At 35.5% G+C, this 18,794-nt stretch overlaps 5 protein-coding genes across 5 annotated transcripts in view; 2 read left to right on the forward strand and 3 right to left on the reverse strand.

Moving 5' to 3' along the window:
* The window catches only part of LOAG_18312 (hypothetical protein), a 4,735-nt gene extending 3,117 nt beyond the window's left edge, over positions 1–1,618 (forward strand). The window contains exons 10-13 of the mRNA XM_020450974.1: positions 48–128; positions 214–351; positions 575–778; positions 856–1,618. Coding sequence (XP_020305288.1) covers positions 48–128; positions 214–351; positions 575–778; positions 856–1,464 — 1,032 coding nt within the window. The 3' untranslated portion in view covers positions 1,465–1,618. The remainder of the gene's footprint in view (positions 1–47; positions 129–213; positions 352–574; positions 779–855) is intronic.
* A 2,055-nt stretch (positions 1,619–3,673) lies between these two features.
* Positions 3,674–13,644, reverse strand: LOAG_05966 (hypothetical protein). The gene is made up of 24 exons (XM_020447024.1): positions 13,436–13,644; positions 12,763–12,923; positions 11,631–11,852; positions 11,195–11,270; positions 10,597–10,772; positions 10,328–10,470; positions 9,858–10,106; positions 9,403–9,535; positions 9,015–9,174; positions 8,838–8,926; positions 8,607–8,739; positions 8,327–8,483; positions 8,025–8,204; positions 7,496–7,621; positions 7,262–7,395; positions 7,019–7,108; positions 6,622–6,745; positions 6,237–6,374; positions 5,906–6,118; positions 5,614–5,705; positions 5,268–5,414; positions 4,989–5,104; positions 4,686–4,791; positions 3,674–4,303 (listed from the first exon to the last, which is right to left on the reverse strand). Exons 1-24 carry the CDS (start codon positions 13,613–13,615, stop codon positions 4,193–4,195), a joined length of 3,456 nt encoding a protein of 1,151 aa, XP_020302703.1. The 5' UTR covers positions 13,616–13,644; the 3' UTR covers positions 3,674–4,192.
* Positions 13,645–15,769: 2,125 nt separating this feature from the next.
* LOAG_05967 (hypothetical protein) lies at positions 15,770–16,184 on the forward strand (the record flags this gene model as incomplete). Its single annotated transcript, XM_003141503.1, has 2 exons — positions 15,770–15,912; positions 16,001–16,184. The coding sequence occupies 2 exons, from the start codon at positions 15,770–15,772 to the stop codon at positions 16,182–16,184; spliced, it is 327 nt and encodes a 108-aa protein (XP_003141551.1).
* On the reverse strand, positions 16,078–17,653 carry LOAG_05968 (cytochrome c type-1). The gene is made up of 2 exons (XM_003141504.2): positions 17,456–17,653; positions 16,078–16,684 (listed from the first exon to the last, which is right to left on the reverse strand). Exons 1-2 carry the CDS (start codon positions 17,630–17,632, stop codon positions 16,535–16,537), a joined length of 327 nt encoding a protein of 108 aa, XP_003141552.2. The 5' UTR covers positions 17,633–17,653; the 3' UTR covers positions 16,078–16,534.
* Positions 17,654–18,160: 507 nt separating this feature from the next.
* Positions 18,161–18,794, reverse strand: part of LOAG_18313 (hypothetical protein) — a 2,284-nt gene continuing 1,650 nt past the window's right edge. The window contains exon 3 of the mRNA XM_020450975.1: positions 18,161–18,405. Coding sequence (XP_020305289.1) covers positions 18,227–18,405 — 179 coding nt within the window. The 3' untranslated portion in view covers positions 18,161–18,226. The remainder of the gene's footprint in view (positions 18,406–18,794) is intronic.

The raw sequence follows: 18,794 nt of genomic DNA on the forward strand, positions 1-18,794 counted from the left end.
CTTTCTTCTTCTTCTTNTTTTNTNTTTTTTCTTTTTTTTTTTTGAAGGTTGCATCAAACGCTGTGGGTAAACTGTTTGTCGACAGCAGCTCTGACGAGGATGATCTTTTCAGTGACGTAAAAAACACGGTTCGTTATCTTTGTAGTAAAACGACAAAGGTTTCTTAGAAGCTATGAAGCATTACGCAGATTTGATATTTTCTGGATTTTATAGACTGCGGAAACAAAACGACATATTTCTACTTATTCAAATGATTCTCAAATCATTTCAACCTCTGAGCAGAGAAAGAATAACTTGCAAACTGATATGGATGTGCGTAATCCAGACGTGTTTACTGATATATCGAAACCAGTGAGCATTTGCGATCAAATAAAACTTTAATACATTAGAAAAAGTATTGATGCAGTTTGCGCTCTTTTCACTAATCCTAGTGGAGATGCTGAGCGAGATTTTTTGCACATTCAGTGCGTGTACTTTCCAGCTAGCAGAAATGTAAATAGATGGTTAACGGAAAGATCGTCATCGAAAGAAATGTCGGTTGAGTAATGAATGATTAATCTTCGAATGTTTTCAGAAAAATTCGTTGAAAGCTGCGGATCATGTCTTTACAAATGATGCGGAGAATTCGGATACATTCCGAAATAAACTAGATGGTATACTTTCAAATAAAATTATATCAAATACGATTAGTGGCGTGGAAAAACGTCAAAAGAAAGGAATTGCAGAAGAAAGAATAAAGAATGATGGAACCAACGCTGTTTTGCCTTCCCTTGCAAAGGTATAGTGGGGCTAAAAGTTTTCCGGAGTCAGTTTTTCTTACTAATAGCTACACTGTAAATTCATGGTTCTTTTCAGCTGCGAGCCAAGGGACCACCTCGGCGCTCACCCTCACGTTTGTCGCAACATTCTGACAAAGGAGATGATAAGGGTGAGGTAAAGTCGATTCGTGCTTCCGTAGTTATAAGTGCAAATGCAGAAGATAATCGAACTATTAAGGGAAAAGCTGAGGTACGTAACGAACGACAAGACGGTGAACTGAAAATCGATCCCGGAAAGTATATCGTTGAAAACGTAAACAATGTGAAGCAAAAAAGTGAAATCAGTTCTATATTTTCTTCTGATTCGGACGATGATTTTTTTTCCGCTTTTTCTGGCATATCTAAAACCAATGCACTTGTTTCGAAATTACACGTCGAGAACGACGGTATACAGTCACTGCCATCGTCTAGGGAGCGTTCTTCGATCATATCAACAAGCCGAACACATACTCCTAAAATTGGTTCTAAGTTGAAGAATTTGTTTGACTCAGATGATGAAGATATTTTTGCTAGCACCATTTCGGTTGAGAAACAGGAACAGCAGTCTGCTAGAGACAAGGGAGCCGTTTTGAGGAACGAAGCAATCATTCCAAAAAAGACAGGTCAATTCTGGAGAAAAAGGAAACAGTTATTCCGAGAAAATTAAGTACTTCGAAACCGAAAAGAGTAGACATTTTTGGCGACGATTCTGATGGTGATCTTTTCAGCTGATGATTTCCGTTCTTTTAAATTTACCAATCATTCAATGTTCCATGTGATTCAGTGCATTATTCTATGTCAGATAATTCACCTTTTTTTTTATCGCAGTAACTTTTGATTAAATACTATCAAATAACTTATTAGTTGAATTTGTTTCATAATTTACGTTGCTATTCTGAGCAGCTTCCGTCTAACTCGTGGTACGGAAACATTGGTAACCACGCTCAACTGAATTCATTTCATTACCAATGTGGGCAATAACTGTTCATGATTGTTGAGATTTCTCGATTTTCAGCTTCCATCTCATGACATGCTATTCGATAACCCACATTTCATAATGTTTACAACAATGATCTCACGTCGATCATGGTGTATCAGCAGCCGAACTAAGCTATACTCTCTGAAAGTAAAAGTAGATCCACATGCGAAGTGGCTATCCCAGAGGAGTTAAGTTTGGGTACATTCCAGAAGGGAAACAGTTGTTTAAAAAAGAAAACTAAATGCCTCGGCATTGAGAAGGATGGGCGTTTTTGTAAAAATACAGCGTTGTTTTTTATTCAAGCAGTTTTCAGTTATAAACGTGTACTTTCCCCCGTCTAATCTTGCATTATAATTCTTCCTAAATATTTTATAATTTCTCAACATTTTATCACATATTGATAAACACAAAAAAAATTTAACATGACGAGTACAGCTCCAAACAATATGGTAACAGATTAAAAGTTTAGGGTAGAACTGTTTGTTCAATATCAGAAAGAGCTAGAGAGAAAAAGAATGGAAAAACATTTTACTTCTGAAAGCTAATTCTCTGTATGATGATGAGCACAGAAATACAATTTTATGTGGGATACTGAACATGGCAGTTATGCTTAGGTATGAAAGGAGTCTGATCACGATCAAATAAAGAGGTAGGAACAACTTGGGCATTGGGTGGGAAGTAATGCAATCGTAACGGGCAGTGTTCAACGAAAAGCTAATCATCGTATACCATGTTGAAATGAAGCCAAATTCAAAACAAGTGCGAGATCTTTCCTCTGGACTCTTAAAATCACAGGAAATAAAATTGAACAGGGGAAATCTAAAATCCATTGATAAAAGATGAGTAGAAAGTCAACCAATATCCCAACTGTAATAAAGGACATTGGACGTTGTAGTGGAACGGGACCACGACTATACGCTGTGAGCAATAACTGAAGATGATTCTACATTGACTTGCTTAAATGGGAGGTAGAAGTGGAAATTTTGATACATCCTCAAAAGAAAGGTATAACAAAATCGAATTTTGCAACCTTGCCCGTTTCGACATTTCTTCCCGAATCAAAAAATTTCACGCCTCGTCATAGAACGGCAATGCGATAATGAAAGAACTTTGGAAAGGACAGACCAACGGGACAAAATATACAAATCGGATGATGTTGTATAGCTGCTGTTAAAAGACAAAAAATGAAAGTTTGAGCCAATATACTGATCGGATAGACTTGCTAGTACACAGTAGTCACTCTAAAAAAAGTATTCTAAATTGGTCTTATCCAGAATGTTCATATGTTAAGGAATTATCCATCGAACAAGAACTGGAATTCAATTTCCACATTTAAGAACTAAAATCTCGATCTAAATTTACGCTTCCTCGTTACTGAATTCGAACGATTCTGCAGAAATTTAAATTTAACAGAAACGAAACTCTACTACGGTAAAACTGAAGTTGTAGAGCCTCAATGTAACACCGGTCCAGAATTCATTTCCTCTGGTCCCAGTGGTACAATGTGCGCCAAGAATCAGAAAAACAACCGCCCTGCTCTCTGAAATACAATTAAAAGTTGAACAAAACAACCGAGTCAATGTTCACCAGGAAAAGGATGAGTAACATAATGAATAAAGAAAAAAACAAAAGAAAACAAAGTTCTCGGAGAGAGTGCACTTATTCTACGGAAATAAATGTCAGATTTCTCGAAAACTATTAAGGACTTAGTGATAAGAAATACCATACCATCTTTAGTGGATCATTTGGCTTCCCAGAACTTTTTATACAATGTCTGGGGCTGCTGTCTAAAATAAAAATTGCAGATTGGATACGAATTTTATTCTAGCTACCCCTCAATTAAGACTGAAACCTTCTATTTAGCATGGAAAAAGAGGAGAAACCCAGAGTTAAATGACGAGCAAAGGGAAATATGTGCATATACATAATATCCACACAAAGACATATACGCACGTGTTGAACCGAAAAGGAAAGATTTACGGTTTGATACTATGACAAAAATTTGAGCTAAATAAACTACCTAATTACAACCATCCAAAATACAACACCTTTTCGTACAAATAAGAGAAAAATAAATTTAAAAACAGGCTAGTTCGAAGAGCTCCAGCGACGGATCATCCCATCGACTTCATACGGCAACTGCGTACGATCCCATTTATCACGGAATGTCTCAATAATCTCCGAAATCCTCGCAGCAAAAAGTTCCAAATCCACCAATGGCCAACCACGACTTTTATTCACTGCCTGAATCGATTACCTACCACTCTGTGCCAAGAAATGAACCGAAATCGTAGTACAAAAATGTAATACAAAACAGAAACCTTTATGAAAATTTGCATGAACTATACCTCTATTATGAAAAATGATCCGTATTTTTGAAAATACTTTTTTTTGGAAAATATGCACTTACTTCCATTTATTGAAAACTTACCATATGGACAACTTCATCAAGTTTATTAAGATCGATTTTAAGACTTCTTCTACCATCTTTAGTGTTACCCGTTTCACGGTTTGAACTTGAATTGCTCTGAAATAAAATACTTTTGGAAAAACTCATTCCATTTTAATTTGTAGCTATGCTTGTAACAAAGAAATGACATTACGTGTTTTATGCTACCTTACTATCAAAGTGGTGCTCCTTCAAACCAATTTGGCACTCTCAAAGTATTTCTTTGTTCTGCATCAGTCAGCAGAAATTCATCGAATTTCATCGAATTTTTTTTAGTTATATTATATGACTATACATGAAATAAATTTTTATCAGTGAAGATTTAAATTAGTGACAAATCCACACTGTCACGATACGAGATCACAGACCGTAATATGAAATGATTACGGATAAAAAGTGATAAAAAGTGGATAAGAATGAATGAATATATTTTAAGAAATTTGGTGAAATCAGTACTAACAGTATCCACGCTCCGTCCATTCTCGAAATCCTTGTCATCATCCGTTACAAGCTGGTCACCATCACTTAGCACACCATCTTCAACATCAATACCTTCCATCTGGCTACTGAAGAATATACAGATTACGAAAAAGTTTTCTATAAAAGGTTGCCAAAAAACTATCAATAAAAAAATTGAAAATACGGATCAAATCAATCGATTAAATACTGTAAAAGATTCAAACAGAAATCAACAAAAAAAGAAACAGAAAATATGAATAAGTTCGATTCCCTAAAAAACGAAATTTTCAAAACAAATACTAACCTCAAATTGGGATGGCTTGCACGGCACTTTTTAAGTGATTTCCTGATGCAACGCCGCTTCCGAGACAATTTAGACGTGTGCAACCCACGTCGCTTGATGGCTGTTTTTTTCAACTCCTGAAAAAAAAAATTAAATCCATTATGCTCCAACATATTATTCCTGCCCTCCATAATAAACGGTCCGTTGAAATACTTCAGAAAATTATTTCTTTTACAATTATTTGGTGTTTTTAATATTTCGATTTTCCTAGCATGGTACAGATATTCCGAGAAAAATGACTTCTGGCATATCCATTTCTTCTTTATCATTCTTTACAGGAACTTCACAGTTATTCACTACATGCCCATTTGGTTGCTTTCCATGATCACCCTCATCACTCTCATCATCCACTTTGATGCCATTTTCTTTCAACATCCTTTTCACATCCTAAAAAGTTGAGTTAGGTGTAAAAATATTTAAAAAGCTTCTTATTATTTCTATACTTCAAGACCGTGACAAAGCTTCTTTTTTCAGGATGCCAACTTGTTTCTTTGTTCTTCCGTTTTCTCATTTTAACACTATGTGATCTCGTTTGAATTCAAGTATCTCAAAATCCTGGCTTCTCAGGAAATCTGGCTTCCTTTACCTCCAGGCGTTTCAAGAACTTCGAATCCAGTTCCAGAACTGCCCGCTGACCCATATCCAACAGCACTTTTGCCATAATGCGAATCTGACGTCCTAAAATGTTATGCATATAAACTTAAAACAGTTCCGTAACATATTTAAGACATTTCAGAAAAAGTGGTTGATACAGAAAATGGGAAACTGCCTACAACTTAAAGTGAGAAGAAACAACTCTTTTATACCTTCAGAACCAAGAAATGCATTAAAAGGCTAAAGAAGAAATATTCTGTTCCGCACTTTTTTGCTAAATATACCTTCATAATCAGTAACTGGATTATATTCCACTGCATTTCGATGAATCAGTCGGAAATCGTTGAGAAATTCGTCAGGTGTTTTATAGTTCGGTGCTTTTGAAAACATAGTACCAAGATCCATAGGATTTTTAATGTGCGTATAATAATCGGGAACATCCACAGGATCTACTGGTTGTACAAATGCACTGAATCGACGGTCACGGATTAAACGAGCTGGAAAGCGAAACAATGTAATATCTGTGAGGACAAAACAAATGCAGAAAGTCCTGAGCAAAAAATGAACAGACAAATAGTTTAGTTCCACAACTTACAGGAAGAAGTTGCAACTAACCAATGGTTTCTTCATAATGAAGGATAACTTCCAAATGATACTGATCATAAAGCTTCTTCAGTTCCTTAATCTCATCACTGCTGAGTCGGTTTGACGGCTGTACTACACCAGCTTTTGGAAGTGCAGGATAGTCATCAACTAAAATACAGCTAAGAGGATAAATTTCTCAGCATCTGAAAACAAAAGTTTTACAACTGAACAATTCCTAACTTGACATAGGACAGCAACAATCATTCTAGTCCGTTGATCTACGATAGATTTACTTTTGTCTGACGTACTAATCGGAAGTGTTCAGTAGACCTGAGTTATAATTCAGCAAAAAAAAGGCCAATTTTTAAAAGTGTGCAAAAATGGCAGTTATCAAAGATTTCAAAAAATAATTAACCGTTAAATGTTATAGGTGGAGTACACGCTGGCCCGATAATGACGTGTTGGAAATAAGCTTCAAGTTGGTCAGCTGGAGGTGGAGTTATTTCCATTGAATCTTGAGGACGAAAGACAAGTTGAACCTGTAATGGTTCATTACTATTTTTATATGGTACAAAGACAACAAAAAGCCCCATCTATTATAATGTAAATAAATGTGTTTTATTTTCAAAAATGAATATTAAGAGATTATATTTTGCTAACATTCAGCTAGCCATCGAGGTTAACGTTTCGAATAGACTTCTTGCATTGCATGAACTGATATAATATGCAAGATCAGTGTATTGCCGTAGCTTACTTTAGACTTTACTCCTGTTTAAAGACTTTCGTAAAAGAACAACACGACATAAACCAACCTCAGCAGGTAGTTCCGAATAGCTGCATTCTGCTGTCGAAAGAAGAAGGATGGAAGTGAAACCCGTAAATGAGCTGACAGCAGATAAGAGCTGAAAAAGTAAACATTACTATGAACAGTTTTCGTTAAACTAGTGTAATCGTGGGGTAGTATGTTAAGAAAATGTGTTAATGTAACAAGATCAGTCATTTCACAATTTCGACAACTTTGCAGCAACTAATTTATGCGCAACTAAAAAAATTACCAGATTCCAAACTGACGGAGGTACTGATGAATACCACCTGTCAATGGAAGGAATCAACAGTAAACAGGGCGTCCCGCTTGATGAGGCACGAATAGCTGATTGTACACAATGAGAAAAACGCTCCTCTGATGACCCTACAAAAAAATGACATCAAATGATTCCAAAATACTGAGGAAAAACAAAAATAACTCAAAAATAACCTCAAAAGCTCAAAAGAAAATAACTGAAAATAACCGTAAGAGAAGAGGTTGGCCATTGAAAGTGAAAATACCGGAAGATGATCCAGGTGGTTTATGATAACAGGTAAGATATAAGACGTTTGACCTATATTGCTGGAGGAACCGCAGAGCAGTAAGCGAGCTGAAACAATTTTTCGAGGAAATGACAAACTTATTTAAATACTGTTTTAGCAGCTACTTGGAATCTTCAGCAGCGAAACCAATTTCAACACTCTAGCGCAATGTGGAGATAGGCGGCAATGTATCGTATCAGGATAAGTGCGAGTTGGTTAACTAAAGTAACCCAAATTAATCAAAGTTAAACAGCGGAAAAATTATATTTCACAGTTCAATTGTCAGTATCCTGAGCTTTGCATCAACCATATCAACCATATAATGTATATCAGCCTGACAACCGAGTAAGTCAATATTCTCTAGTCCAAAAAAAACTAGCTATTAAAGAGAAAATGTGACCACGATAGGATTTCTTCCTCAGAAATACGAATACTAATCGCTTTTCTCAATGACATTGCAACTCAACCAACCAGACGGTATAGCAGGAGTTGAATAAACTCCTTTCAGAATTCGTTCGATATCACCTAACTCTCGACCGCTGTCAACCACATCGTGATAACCTTTAGGAATGCGGCGACATATTAAAGCAATCACATGTTCTAACAATATCTTGAGTCTGTCGTCCAAAATCCGCGAAGGTATAGTAAAATCTGAAAATTCGTGACTGGAGTAATCCTACAGTATGTTTCGTTTTAGATTTAGTTCCTAACAATTTCACATATAAAAGTTAATCGTTAAAATCTAAACAAAATTTAAAAACAGAAAGTCATACCTCTTCGACCAGCTGGTACAATGCGTCGCATTGCAATATCGAAATCTTTCTTTTCCACTTTCAGTGCTTTGGGATCGATATAGACCTTTTCTTTGGATGAATAGATTTGGGGAAATTGAGACCGAAGTGCAGTAAGAACTGCTTCCGTACAAAGCGACTGAATCATATGATGTAATGCGCATAAGCTTGTTTATTAGGCATAGTAAGGTCAGCAGTAAACTATGGTTTTCAGATATCAAAGAACGATAAAAGCAAAAAAAGAGATCCAGCTTGACCGAACCTTCAAATCGGCACCGCAATATCCCGATGTGCGCTCAGAAAGCCATTTGAAAATGTTGTCTGATGGTCGATTAATGCCCCAAGATGATGTGTGAATTTTTAAAATTTCCAATCTCGCATTCTTATGAGGCAAGCTAAAAAAGATTAATGAGGACTGAGTTTATAAAAAAAGTATTGAGTCAAACAGCAGAATAATCCTCCAATTCCCTGAAGGACTCAAGAAGAGACAAACCGAAAGCTTAATTCTCGATCAAATCGACCAGGACGTCTCAACGCAGGATCGATGGCATCTAGTCTATTCGTTGCTCCGATTACAACAACCTAAAAGAGGCACTCCCGAAGGTGTGATGAAAATGACTGAATAAAATGCAAAAATATTGGGATGTAGGAAAAAAAAAACAGTAAATACCTCGCACCGACTGTCCAATCCATCCATTAATGCCAGCAAAGTTGAGACGATAGAGCTATGAATTTGATCCTGTCTTGAGCTTCGAACTGGTGCCAAACCATCGATTTCATCAAAGAATATTATGGAAGGACGCATTATGAACGCCTGTTCGAAAAGGGCTCTAAAAATACGAACTCCTCAATTAATTGAAGCTACCTATGAAAACATAGTTTTTCCTCATTTTCAAATATGATCTATCAGAAAATAACTTTACAGTAGAAATGAATGGGATAAGAATGAGAGCTGAAGCATACGCGTAACCACACATTACAGAATCAGAAAAAAAGACGTTTTCCACACGTGACAGAGAGTGAAAGAAACAATTAGTTAAAGGAAATGAAACACTAACCTTAATTGTCGTTCAGACTCGCCTACCCATTTACTCAAAATGTCGGCTCCTTTACGCATGAAAAATGCTACTTTTTTATCACCATCGCTGCATGAATTGGCCAGCGCACGTGCTACAAGTGTCTTTCCCGTACCTAAAAATAATCGTTGTGAGTGTAACCATTTTTAGGGGGCCAAACTGAAACAAATGTTTTGGTAATGACAAGAATGTACTGTAAGATACATCTTAAGGACATAAAAGATTTAAATAATTGTGCGAATGAAATGATGAGGGCTGAAAAGTGAGGTATTTTCATATCGAAAAAGTTTTCGTAGCTACTTTAATGAGCACCCTTAAATTTGTGGCTTCACGGACTCATCAAAATTGTATCCCGTATCATAAAGTATTAAAATATAAGTATTAGCATCCCGAGGCTACCGGCTGACGACATGTTCAATTCATAAAAAGAGACGAACCCGGTGGTCCATAAAAAAGAACTCCTTTTGGCGGCTGAATACTGAATTGAGAGAAAATTTCACCATACAATAACGGGAAGAGAACTACTTCCTTCAAAGACTGTATGTGACAGTCTAAACCACCAATTTTGCTAAAATCAATGCTGCGATCAATGTGCATAGGATCAATATCTGACCCGGAAATATTAGCTGCTCCAGCTTTGCGACGAATTAATTCACGCACGCCAATTGTATATGACAGATCATCGTCTGAAAGAGAAGAGTTTTCATTGCAAGGGACGACGTAAAGTTTTCATTGTGACATTCCTTTTTTCAAAAGTTTTGCAGGATGATGCATATTTACAAATTGCCAATGTAGGCAATTGCAGACATTTTGACCAGTTGAAAAAAAGGGAAATAACACAAAGAATTCGGCTTGATAAAATGATTCTTGTTCAGAAAGGATACAGGAACTATTTAGCTAGACTTACTATTGACTGGACGTAACTGAGCTCTAGCCTTATTCATTCTTAGCAAACGATGACATTCGAATCGACCATCCCCATTAGCTTGCATGGCACCTTCAGATGAAAGAGACGATGAATCTGAATCGCTTCTACCGAAGAGGCGTTTTCTACAAAGCATGTAAACTTCATATAATGCTTGAAACTCTTAAAATACTAGCACGGTACATATCTGAAATGAAGTAAATCATCTCCGATTGGTAGGATTTCGTATATAAACATCAGTAATGTGGTACCGATGGATATGCCGCCGTGATCGTGACTCTCCCAAATCATTATTTGACAGTTCACGTCGAAGAGCATATGTACGAGTCGGTTGAGCACGCGGTTCAATGCAAAATCGTGCTACTGGATTGATATGCGTCCTTAACGCATAATGTCGCGGCTCATTTTCATCTGATTCATCATCGTCCTATTATGTAGTTAAAAAATTTGTTGCAGTCGGTATAAAATTATATTCATTCTAGCATCAATATTTTTATCTCTAAAATCTTTTATGTTTACCCTCTTCTCATGCATCTTTCTCAAGCAACACTTAAATCGTATAAAATTATTCTAACGAAAATCCTAAATTACCAGAAAAATACCAAGATGTAACTCAAAGAGTTGCTTCCGATGTTACTGAAGTAAAGCTAAAATTGCACTATTCTTTTTAATAATTTAGACATTTTTTTAAAAAGTTTCATATGATTTATATGTCGCATGAGAAATAAATATCAGCTTTGGGCTACCAATTTTCAATGACGTTCCAGCACCTAAAAATATGACCGTTCAAAATCGCATGTGTATGACATACGAAAAATCGAATAAGGAAATGAAGAAATATCAACTGACTTCTGGAGCACCATTTCTTCGATCTTCCTCACCATCTTCTGAATCTTCTTTTTTAGGCTGCCGTCTACGCATTGAACTGAAAATGAAACGTAACGAATGAAAGAAAAAACCAAATGAAATCTACTGTTATGTTTTCCTCGATGCTGTTGAGGAACAACTGAAAGACATCAGAGAATTTGGACAACACAAATTGAGGAAGACCGTATAGTCCTGTAAATACGTCCGTACTGATGAATATGAATATTACTTTGTAATTTAATTCATAGGTACTGCAGAACTTGTAAAAGCTTACTGTCAGATACTTTCATGTACTGCAATAGTATCGAGTAAGTGCTTTATTTGTCTCTTTAAACTAAGACCTGTTGCTATTAATTTGAAATAAAAAAACAAGGAATTTGAGATACTACAAAAGCAGAACAAATATATTTCAACATACTTGCACGCCACAACATTTTTGGCCTTTTTTTGGGCAATAAGTGTAGCTTGTTTCTTTGCCTGGTGTCGCTGTTTCACGCTTTCATACATGTTTGGTTCTACAACTTCCTGCTTAGCGTCAGATCCAACTACTGAATTTGACAATCCAGGACGTGCATCTTCTGCTGTTGAATCAGAAGCAGGAGAATTGATATCCTCATCAACTGGAGATGGTGGTTTCGACCTGCAATAGGTTTTGTCTATAACTATTCATTTTCTTGAAAAATTTTCAAGTTCTAAGACCCTACTCCACTTTATCTTTTAGCGAAGACAGCAAGTATAACACTCACCTCACTTCCGCTCCTCGTCTGGCAGATCGAGAAATTCTTAATGAATTTTTCCTATCTGCAAAATCGCCTATGCTGCCTTGGAAATCCAATTTCTACGTTACGAATGTCACTGTCAAACAAAACACTATTATAAACCAAATTTCCGTGACTCATGGTCCTCTCCCTAAACCCAACATATCAATATTTACTTCTATCATTACTAAGTTACCTTTACATAGCGTTTTTAAATTATGCATACCATTTCCATGTAAGCAATAATGACTGAATCACTCTAATCCTTCAGCATGTAACGGAAATCCGGAAACTTGACAAATGCAAAACAATACAAATGATAATTTCCGTAGAAAAATGTAGGAGAATGATTTAAACAAATCGCAAGTTTCACTAAATTTCGTGTGGCCATGTAGTACAACAACATAGATTGTAAAGAACAAATATGGCTCATATTTGAGATACAGGCAGTAAGAATGTTAGGTCGTGAGTAGAAAAAATTTGCTGAAGAGAAAAAACTGGAAGAGCCATGCAGTGTACAATGAACATCAGATAATTTTGTCAAAAACGATTTAATAACTGTTAAATGACTTCCTTAAATTTTCAAAACCAGAATTTAAAGGATATGCGTGTATCGTTAACAGTTAGTATCCACGCTGCTAGTCCCTTAAATTTCCGTAATTCACTAATAAATTCATTTAGGAAGTAGTTATCAAGATATATCTTTTCGGATACAGCTCATTTTACATACCTCGTGTACTTCGTGGCATATATCGCATCCACTACGAACAAAATTCAAATGAAGTGACGCACCTCGATTTTTTTCGGATTTTTGAACGCACCACACACTCTTCGAAATCACCATCAACATCACTCTGTCCATTCGTCCGAACTCCGTACGTATCAACGTAGATCCTATCTTTCGATCTTGTCGAATAGCGGAACGTATGAGGTAACATATATGAACTATTTATCTGAAAGCAATAAAATTCATGACTTGTATAATTAATATTTGAGTAACTAGTTTTTTTTTTCACTCATCAAAGTGAAAATACAGTTGGATAGTTCGTCGACCTTTCAGGACCTTGGAACATACACCACAATGCAGCTGAATGAGAAATGCGACTTAGGAACTTTACACTTCCTCATTGTTCCTTCATTCGCAACCATTTATAGGAAGCTTTTTCCCTGACATATTATTTCAAACAAAATTATCGTTCCATAACATTTTATCAAAGAGAGAAACTCGTTCATGATATTTCTAAGCAGGTACTTGTGTAATATCCCGTCCAAATCCTATAAAGACCCTCTTATGAAATGAAACGAGGGACTTTTCTATTCTGTCGTCTTAGATATTTTTGGTGGAATCCTACTGGATAAGGAGACGAAGGTGCTCATCCATATTACCTTAGAACATCTTTTTTTGAAGTCCTCTGAAATGATGCAAATTTGATACCACCAAATAAATAAGGAAACTAAAACATACTGGATCTCGAGATCTATTGGCTCGGTCTACCAGAGAGCGTAACAGTGAATCCCCCGTCGAATTACCGATAAGAAAATTCTCATCTAGGTTCATATAAATCGCTTGTCTCTCTCGGGAGGAACGTCGTGGAAACTGTACCGATCCATCGCGGTAACCATATTCTCCACGCCTCGATGACATCTACACCACTACACTCTCTGTTTCTGCAAACGAATACGTTTCCAATAAATTGTCCAAATATATATTGGGATAATCTGAAGAGCTATTTGAATAAATCTGTGAGTCGCTTGGACAACTAATCCCAATGTTATTCCAAGCTAATGCATATCAATTCTCTTCTCTGAAGTATTTGTTTAGTCGCTCTATGACCAAGTGATCATTTTAAATTGTTCGGTCAGTTTGCAACATTCACATATAGTTCTCCAAGAGTCGACAAACTTTGGTGACTATTACAATAGTCTAGGTCAAAGCATGACCGCAACAACAGGAAATACGTCCCATGTCAGCGGTGGACAGCCATAACTAACAATTTACCTCACCTAATGATAGGTATGCAATATGTGTATCACAGGTTTTCACACTACGGTTTTCTTTTCTTTCGATTTTGTCTAAGCTTATAGGGACGAAAACGCCTCCTGTAGTAGGATGTCAAAAGTCACGCATGGAGAAGAGATAATAATAAGTTCCGTATCCCTAGCTTCTGATCCCATGCATCCTTCTCTACCATCTACCACTTTCCAATACTCTTCCTCTTCTGTCTTGGATCTTTTCCCTCTCCAACAAAACCACACTGCCTGTCCACACTAGCATAATTAACCATCGATTCACACACATACATTAAATCCCGGCATTTCATGTTAATCTTTTGAAAAGTTGCAATTCCCTGTCCCAAAGAAACTGTCATCGCTTTCGACAGCCATATCGAACGATCAACATAACAAACCCAAGAATTCACACGACAATTGACCTGTACCACTCGCATATCATCTTGCTGCCCGACAATGGCAATCCATCGATTGGAATTTGTGAAATAAATGGGTACCAACCAGGAGGTATTTAAGGTTCAATTTATGAAGTTTCATTTTGTTTTGTTTTTTTCTGTTTTGATATTTCATTATTTGCATGTTATAGGACATCTAATCATGTGATTCATTTTAGCTATTTGCGATTAGAAATTTATCAGGTTTAAAAATGGGTTTGCAAATGTTTTTTATCTTTGTATCATTATGATTTTGCTTTCTTCTAACTTTTAAAAACCTTTTAAGAAATTAACATTTTAAGCAAAATAAACTTTAAACTAAGGTTTACAATCAAAATAAATTTTGGGCAGAAATTTTGCTTGTATTAAGTTCGGAATTAATGTTCTAAATCAAAATAAACCCACTCTTAATACAATTAAGCGATTGATTTCATTAATGATAATAATAACTGTAATAGATAGACTGGAGAGAATAGCTTCAATATTAGTGCTGATTAAATTCTACCAAGGAATTTGTATATACCGTATACTCTTGCCGTATTCCTTTCTTTTAGCACTCGTAACGATCAGTTAATGTAATTTTCGGTAAACACAAATACTTCATTGCTGATGCTAAATTTGAGCTTCCATAGCGTGACCGTAGTGACTATCGTAAACTCGGTTCTGTCTTATTACGTTGTTATTTAATGACCCATATAATGGCGACTACCGAATGTTAAATAACTCGACGATTAATTTGAAATCAAAGAAGAGAGAAGATGGAATGCGAAGTTTGTGTGAAACTTCTCAATCACTTCCGATTAGAAATCTTTGACGGCTAGCATAGTGGACCTTTCAGGATATCCCAGTTCAACATTTAATGATATCATCTTGAAGTGCTGAATGGGATGAACAAATATATAAAGTTAAAATCAAAAAAAAAAAAGCACACCCACGTGAATGCGAAGATCCCGAAATTCGTTAGATTGGAGGACAACACAAATAAGTTTTGTGCAATAATTATTGTGAAAATTGAAGGGAAATCTTCAGTGCATCATCGATTATGTTGTATGGCTGGAATGGACAGATGACCATTGTAGAGAGTAGGGAGGAATGTGAGGAGAAATAAAAAGCAAAATAACAAACTTTTCCTCCATGTTTTTGAGAGAGTAAGCAAAAGTTTAAGGATCATTCGTCCCTTGAATATCAGTACACTATAACTCCAATACTGTTGACCTTTCCACACCCGACTCTTAATCGATAACTCAAGCCATTGCTTGTCTGTTTTACTTTAACATGTAACATATTCATGACATCAGGAATTCTCCCGTATCGATTTCATACAACAACTCAATCGTTAATTTCAATGCAGGTAAATGGAAACAATAAGATGCAGAGATGACCACTCTCCAAACGTTACTGCAACTTCTTCGTCAAAAGTTCCCATCATAACACAGGATGAAAAACTTGCCCCCGTCTCGCATATTTTCACAGCCAATTTAAGACCCAAAAAAGCACCGTAATATATAGCAAGCAAATAGTGTATAAATCACACATAGTTGTACGTCTCACGTAATCCGATATCTCATAGTGCCGAAATGATACAGGAACAGATTACAAAAAGTGGAAAAGATCCCAATCAACAAAACTCCTAAGGATGTTCTTGGTGGATACAAAAAACAAAGGCAATTCGATTTATCTGTTTACTGCGCAATCTTCGTTTCTTTTACTTCTACTACATTGCCGTCATACAAACGAGAACTTCTGCATAATGTGCATGTTGTACTATAACATTCAATAATATGAAAAAAAGCTTGACATCAAGCTGATATTAATCATCATAGAAAAACTGTTAACATAATAAAAGGCACCTCGAAGAACTCTGCATAAACAATGGAGGTAATGACGTGACGTTTGGATTATATTCCATTCTCTTTAAATCAGATGACAGTACAAATTGATAACAGAACGCAAATCTTCAACATAAAATAATCCTATATTTTTGGTAAGACTTTTTTCTTTTTTTTTTTTTAAATTGTCTACATAATGTGCTATATGATGAGATTCATCCGACGGCTGAAAAGACAATAAAGATGAAGCGCAACTACACGAGTCCTATAATTAGAAATTGAACTGCCTAATTATTTCGGAGATTCCTCTTCTATATATTTGATCAAGTCGGCACGTTCTTGAGGTTTCTTCAGGCCCGCAAATACCATCTTCGTTCCCGGAATATATTTTTTCGGATCTAATAAATATTCAAATAACGTTTCACGGGTCCAAACCACGCCCTGAAATAAATTCATTAAAGATGAACATAAAATCAAGGTCGGTTCCTACGAATCAAGAGGTAATACCAACTTCCAAATAGAAATCAAACCTATTGATCATCACTCAACAATATGCTATAATTGACAAATAGAGGAACAGAAGAATAACAAACTACAAAGACCTCATATTTTTCATTCGAAATAGATTCTGATCAATTTTTATTAAGGCAGAGGTAAATTAGGAATGTCGAAGACGATGGAAAACTGCAGAACAGGTGCATATTTTAGCAGCAACTTGATTTGTTATGAGTGTCCAAAGCAACTGAGATGAAATTTTAAAGCTGCCAATTTATTTTTAAACAAATACGAAGTTAAATTAATGGATGCAGCAAACCATGTGGTCCCTTAATCGAACTGCGATCGGTAAAATGTTAAAAAATAAAGACGCAGATTTAACTTGAGGCCTCGACGGGGAAACAACCACGGTTGAAGTTTTATGCATCACAACTGGATAACTAAAATTATTCCACGGAAATAATAAACGTTCAAACCTAATGTGCGCCTAACTAGTTTCACTTGCACTGTGTAAATCTTCTAGTATAATTATTTAATATAATTAACAAGCGTGAAATCAAGACAAATCGTAGAGGTAAAACGCTATTCTAAGCAGCCAGACACTCGAACATCGCATAGCCAACCCGCATGAAGAATTTTGAACAATTCAGCTATCGCTATTAAAACGTGTTTGCTTATGGTACAGCAATGTTTGCTACATGAAAATTAGGACGAAACCTTATTTTTGTTGGCGGTAGAATATGGGTAGCCATCGACAGTACCTGACTTACGTCCAATCACACCCTTCAATGTTGGGCCATTTTTATTCGCATCCGAATCTATTACATGGCATTGAAGGCATCGCATTTTGAATAATTTCTTGCCTCTCTCGTAATCACCTTCCGGTATTGACATAGCGATATGTAAAGTCTGGAAGATATCCGCAAAAACGTATTACACAACAATCGAATCCATTACCAATAAGGAAAAAGACTAGCAGTATGTTCATCGTTGAAACAAGTTTATAAATTACACAGAACAGATTTCAGGTCCTCCTATCAAGTTAAAATTCATTTTTATACAACCTAGCGGTCCCAACAAAACATATCTCCCCACGCCCAAACTCCTCCAACCCATGACTTAACACCACCACCGTCCCCACCACACCAATCAATGCTCTCGAACTTACGCATTTAATGCGGTCCGTCGAATGATCACGACATTGTTTCATAGCAAAATTTTTTTAATTTTAAGCTTAAATTGCATTTGCTGAACCTCACAAATTTGCCCAACAATAATAAAGGATCGAATTCTGATATGATTCAAATCATTGTAACACATCAAACATTCCAGATTGGAAATTTTAGAAAGAATACGTTATATTGAAATAGAGAATTTTAACGAAAAATAATTTTATTCTCAATACTGATAAATGATCATATAGCTGAATAAAATGAAAGTAAAAAATTGACAAGCAATCAGACAATATGATAAGCATTATTATATCATTTATCGCGGTGATATTCGTTTTCGTAGTTGTGAATAATGTTTGGCTCGATGATTAATGCGCATATGTTGCACCAAATCAGCGGTCAATCGAAATATGCTACCGCATACAGCACAACAATTTTGATTTGGTACATTAAATGGTGCCAAATTTGGATTCAACATTGTATTCATTAAATAATCTAAAATATTGGCAAAATCTTTCATCAAATTTGAAATATTACCCACAATCTCTCCTATATCCCAGCAATAAAAATTAATTAGAAATATTGATTCAAATTTGAAATCATCCCAATATTCTATCTAATCTTTTCTTAAGGAAGTGATAAATTGGAGAATAATTAAACAAAGTGAAAAAGAAAACAGTTAAAAGATATGAAAGAAGGATAGGAGTTTATAATTAATTTTGTTATTATTATTATTATTATTATTATTATTATTGTTATTATTATTATTATTATTATTATTATTATTATTATTATTATTATTATTATTATTATTATTATTATTATTATTATTATTATTATTATTATTATTATTATTATTATTATTATTATTATTATTATTATTA

The sequence above is a fragment of the Loa loa genome (assembly GCF_000183805.2).
Source record: "Loa loa unplaced genomic scaffold supercont3.259, whole genome shotgun sequence".
Lineage (NCBI taxonomy): Eukaryota > Metazoa > Nematoda > Chromadorea > Rhabditida > Onchocercidae > Loa > Loa loa.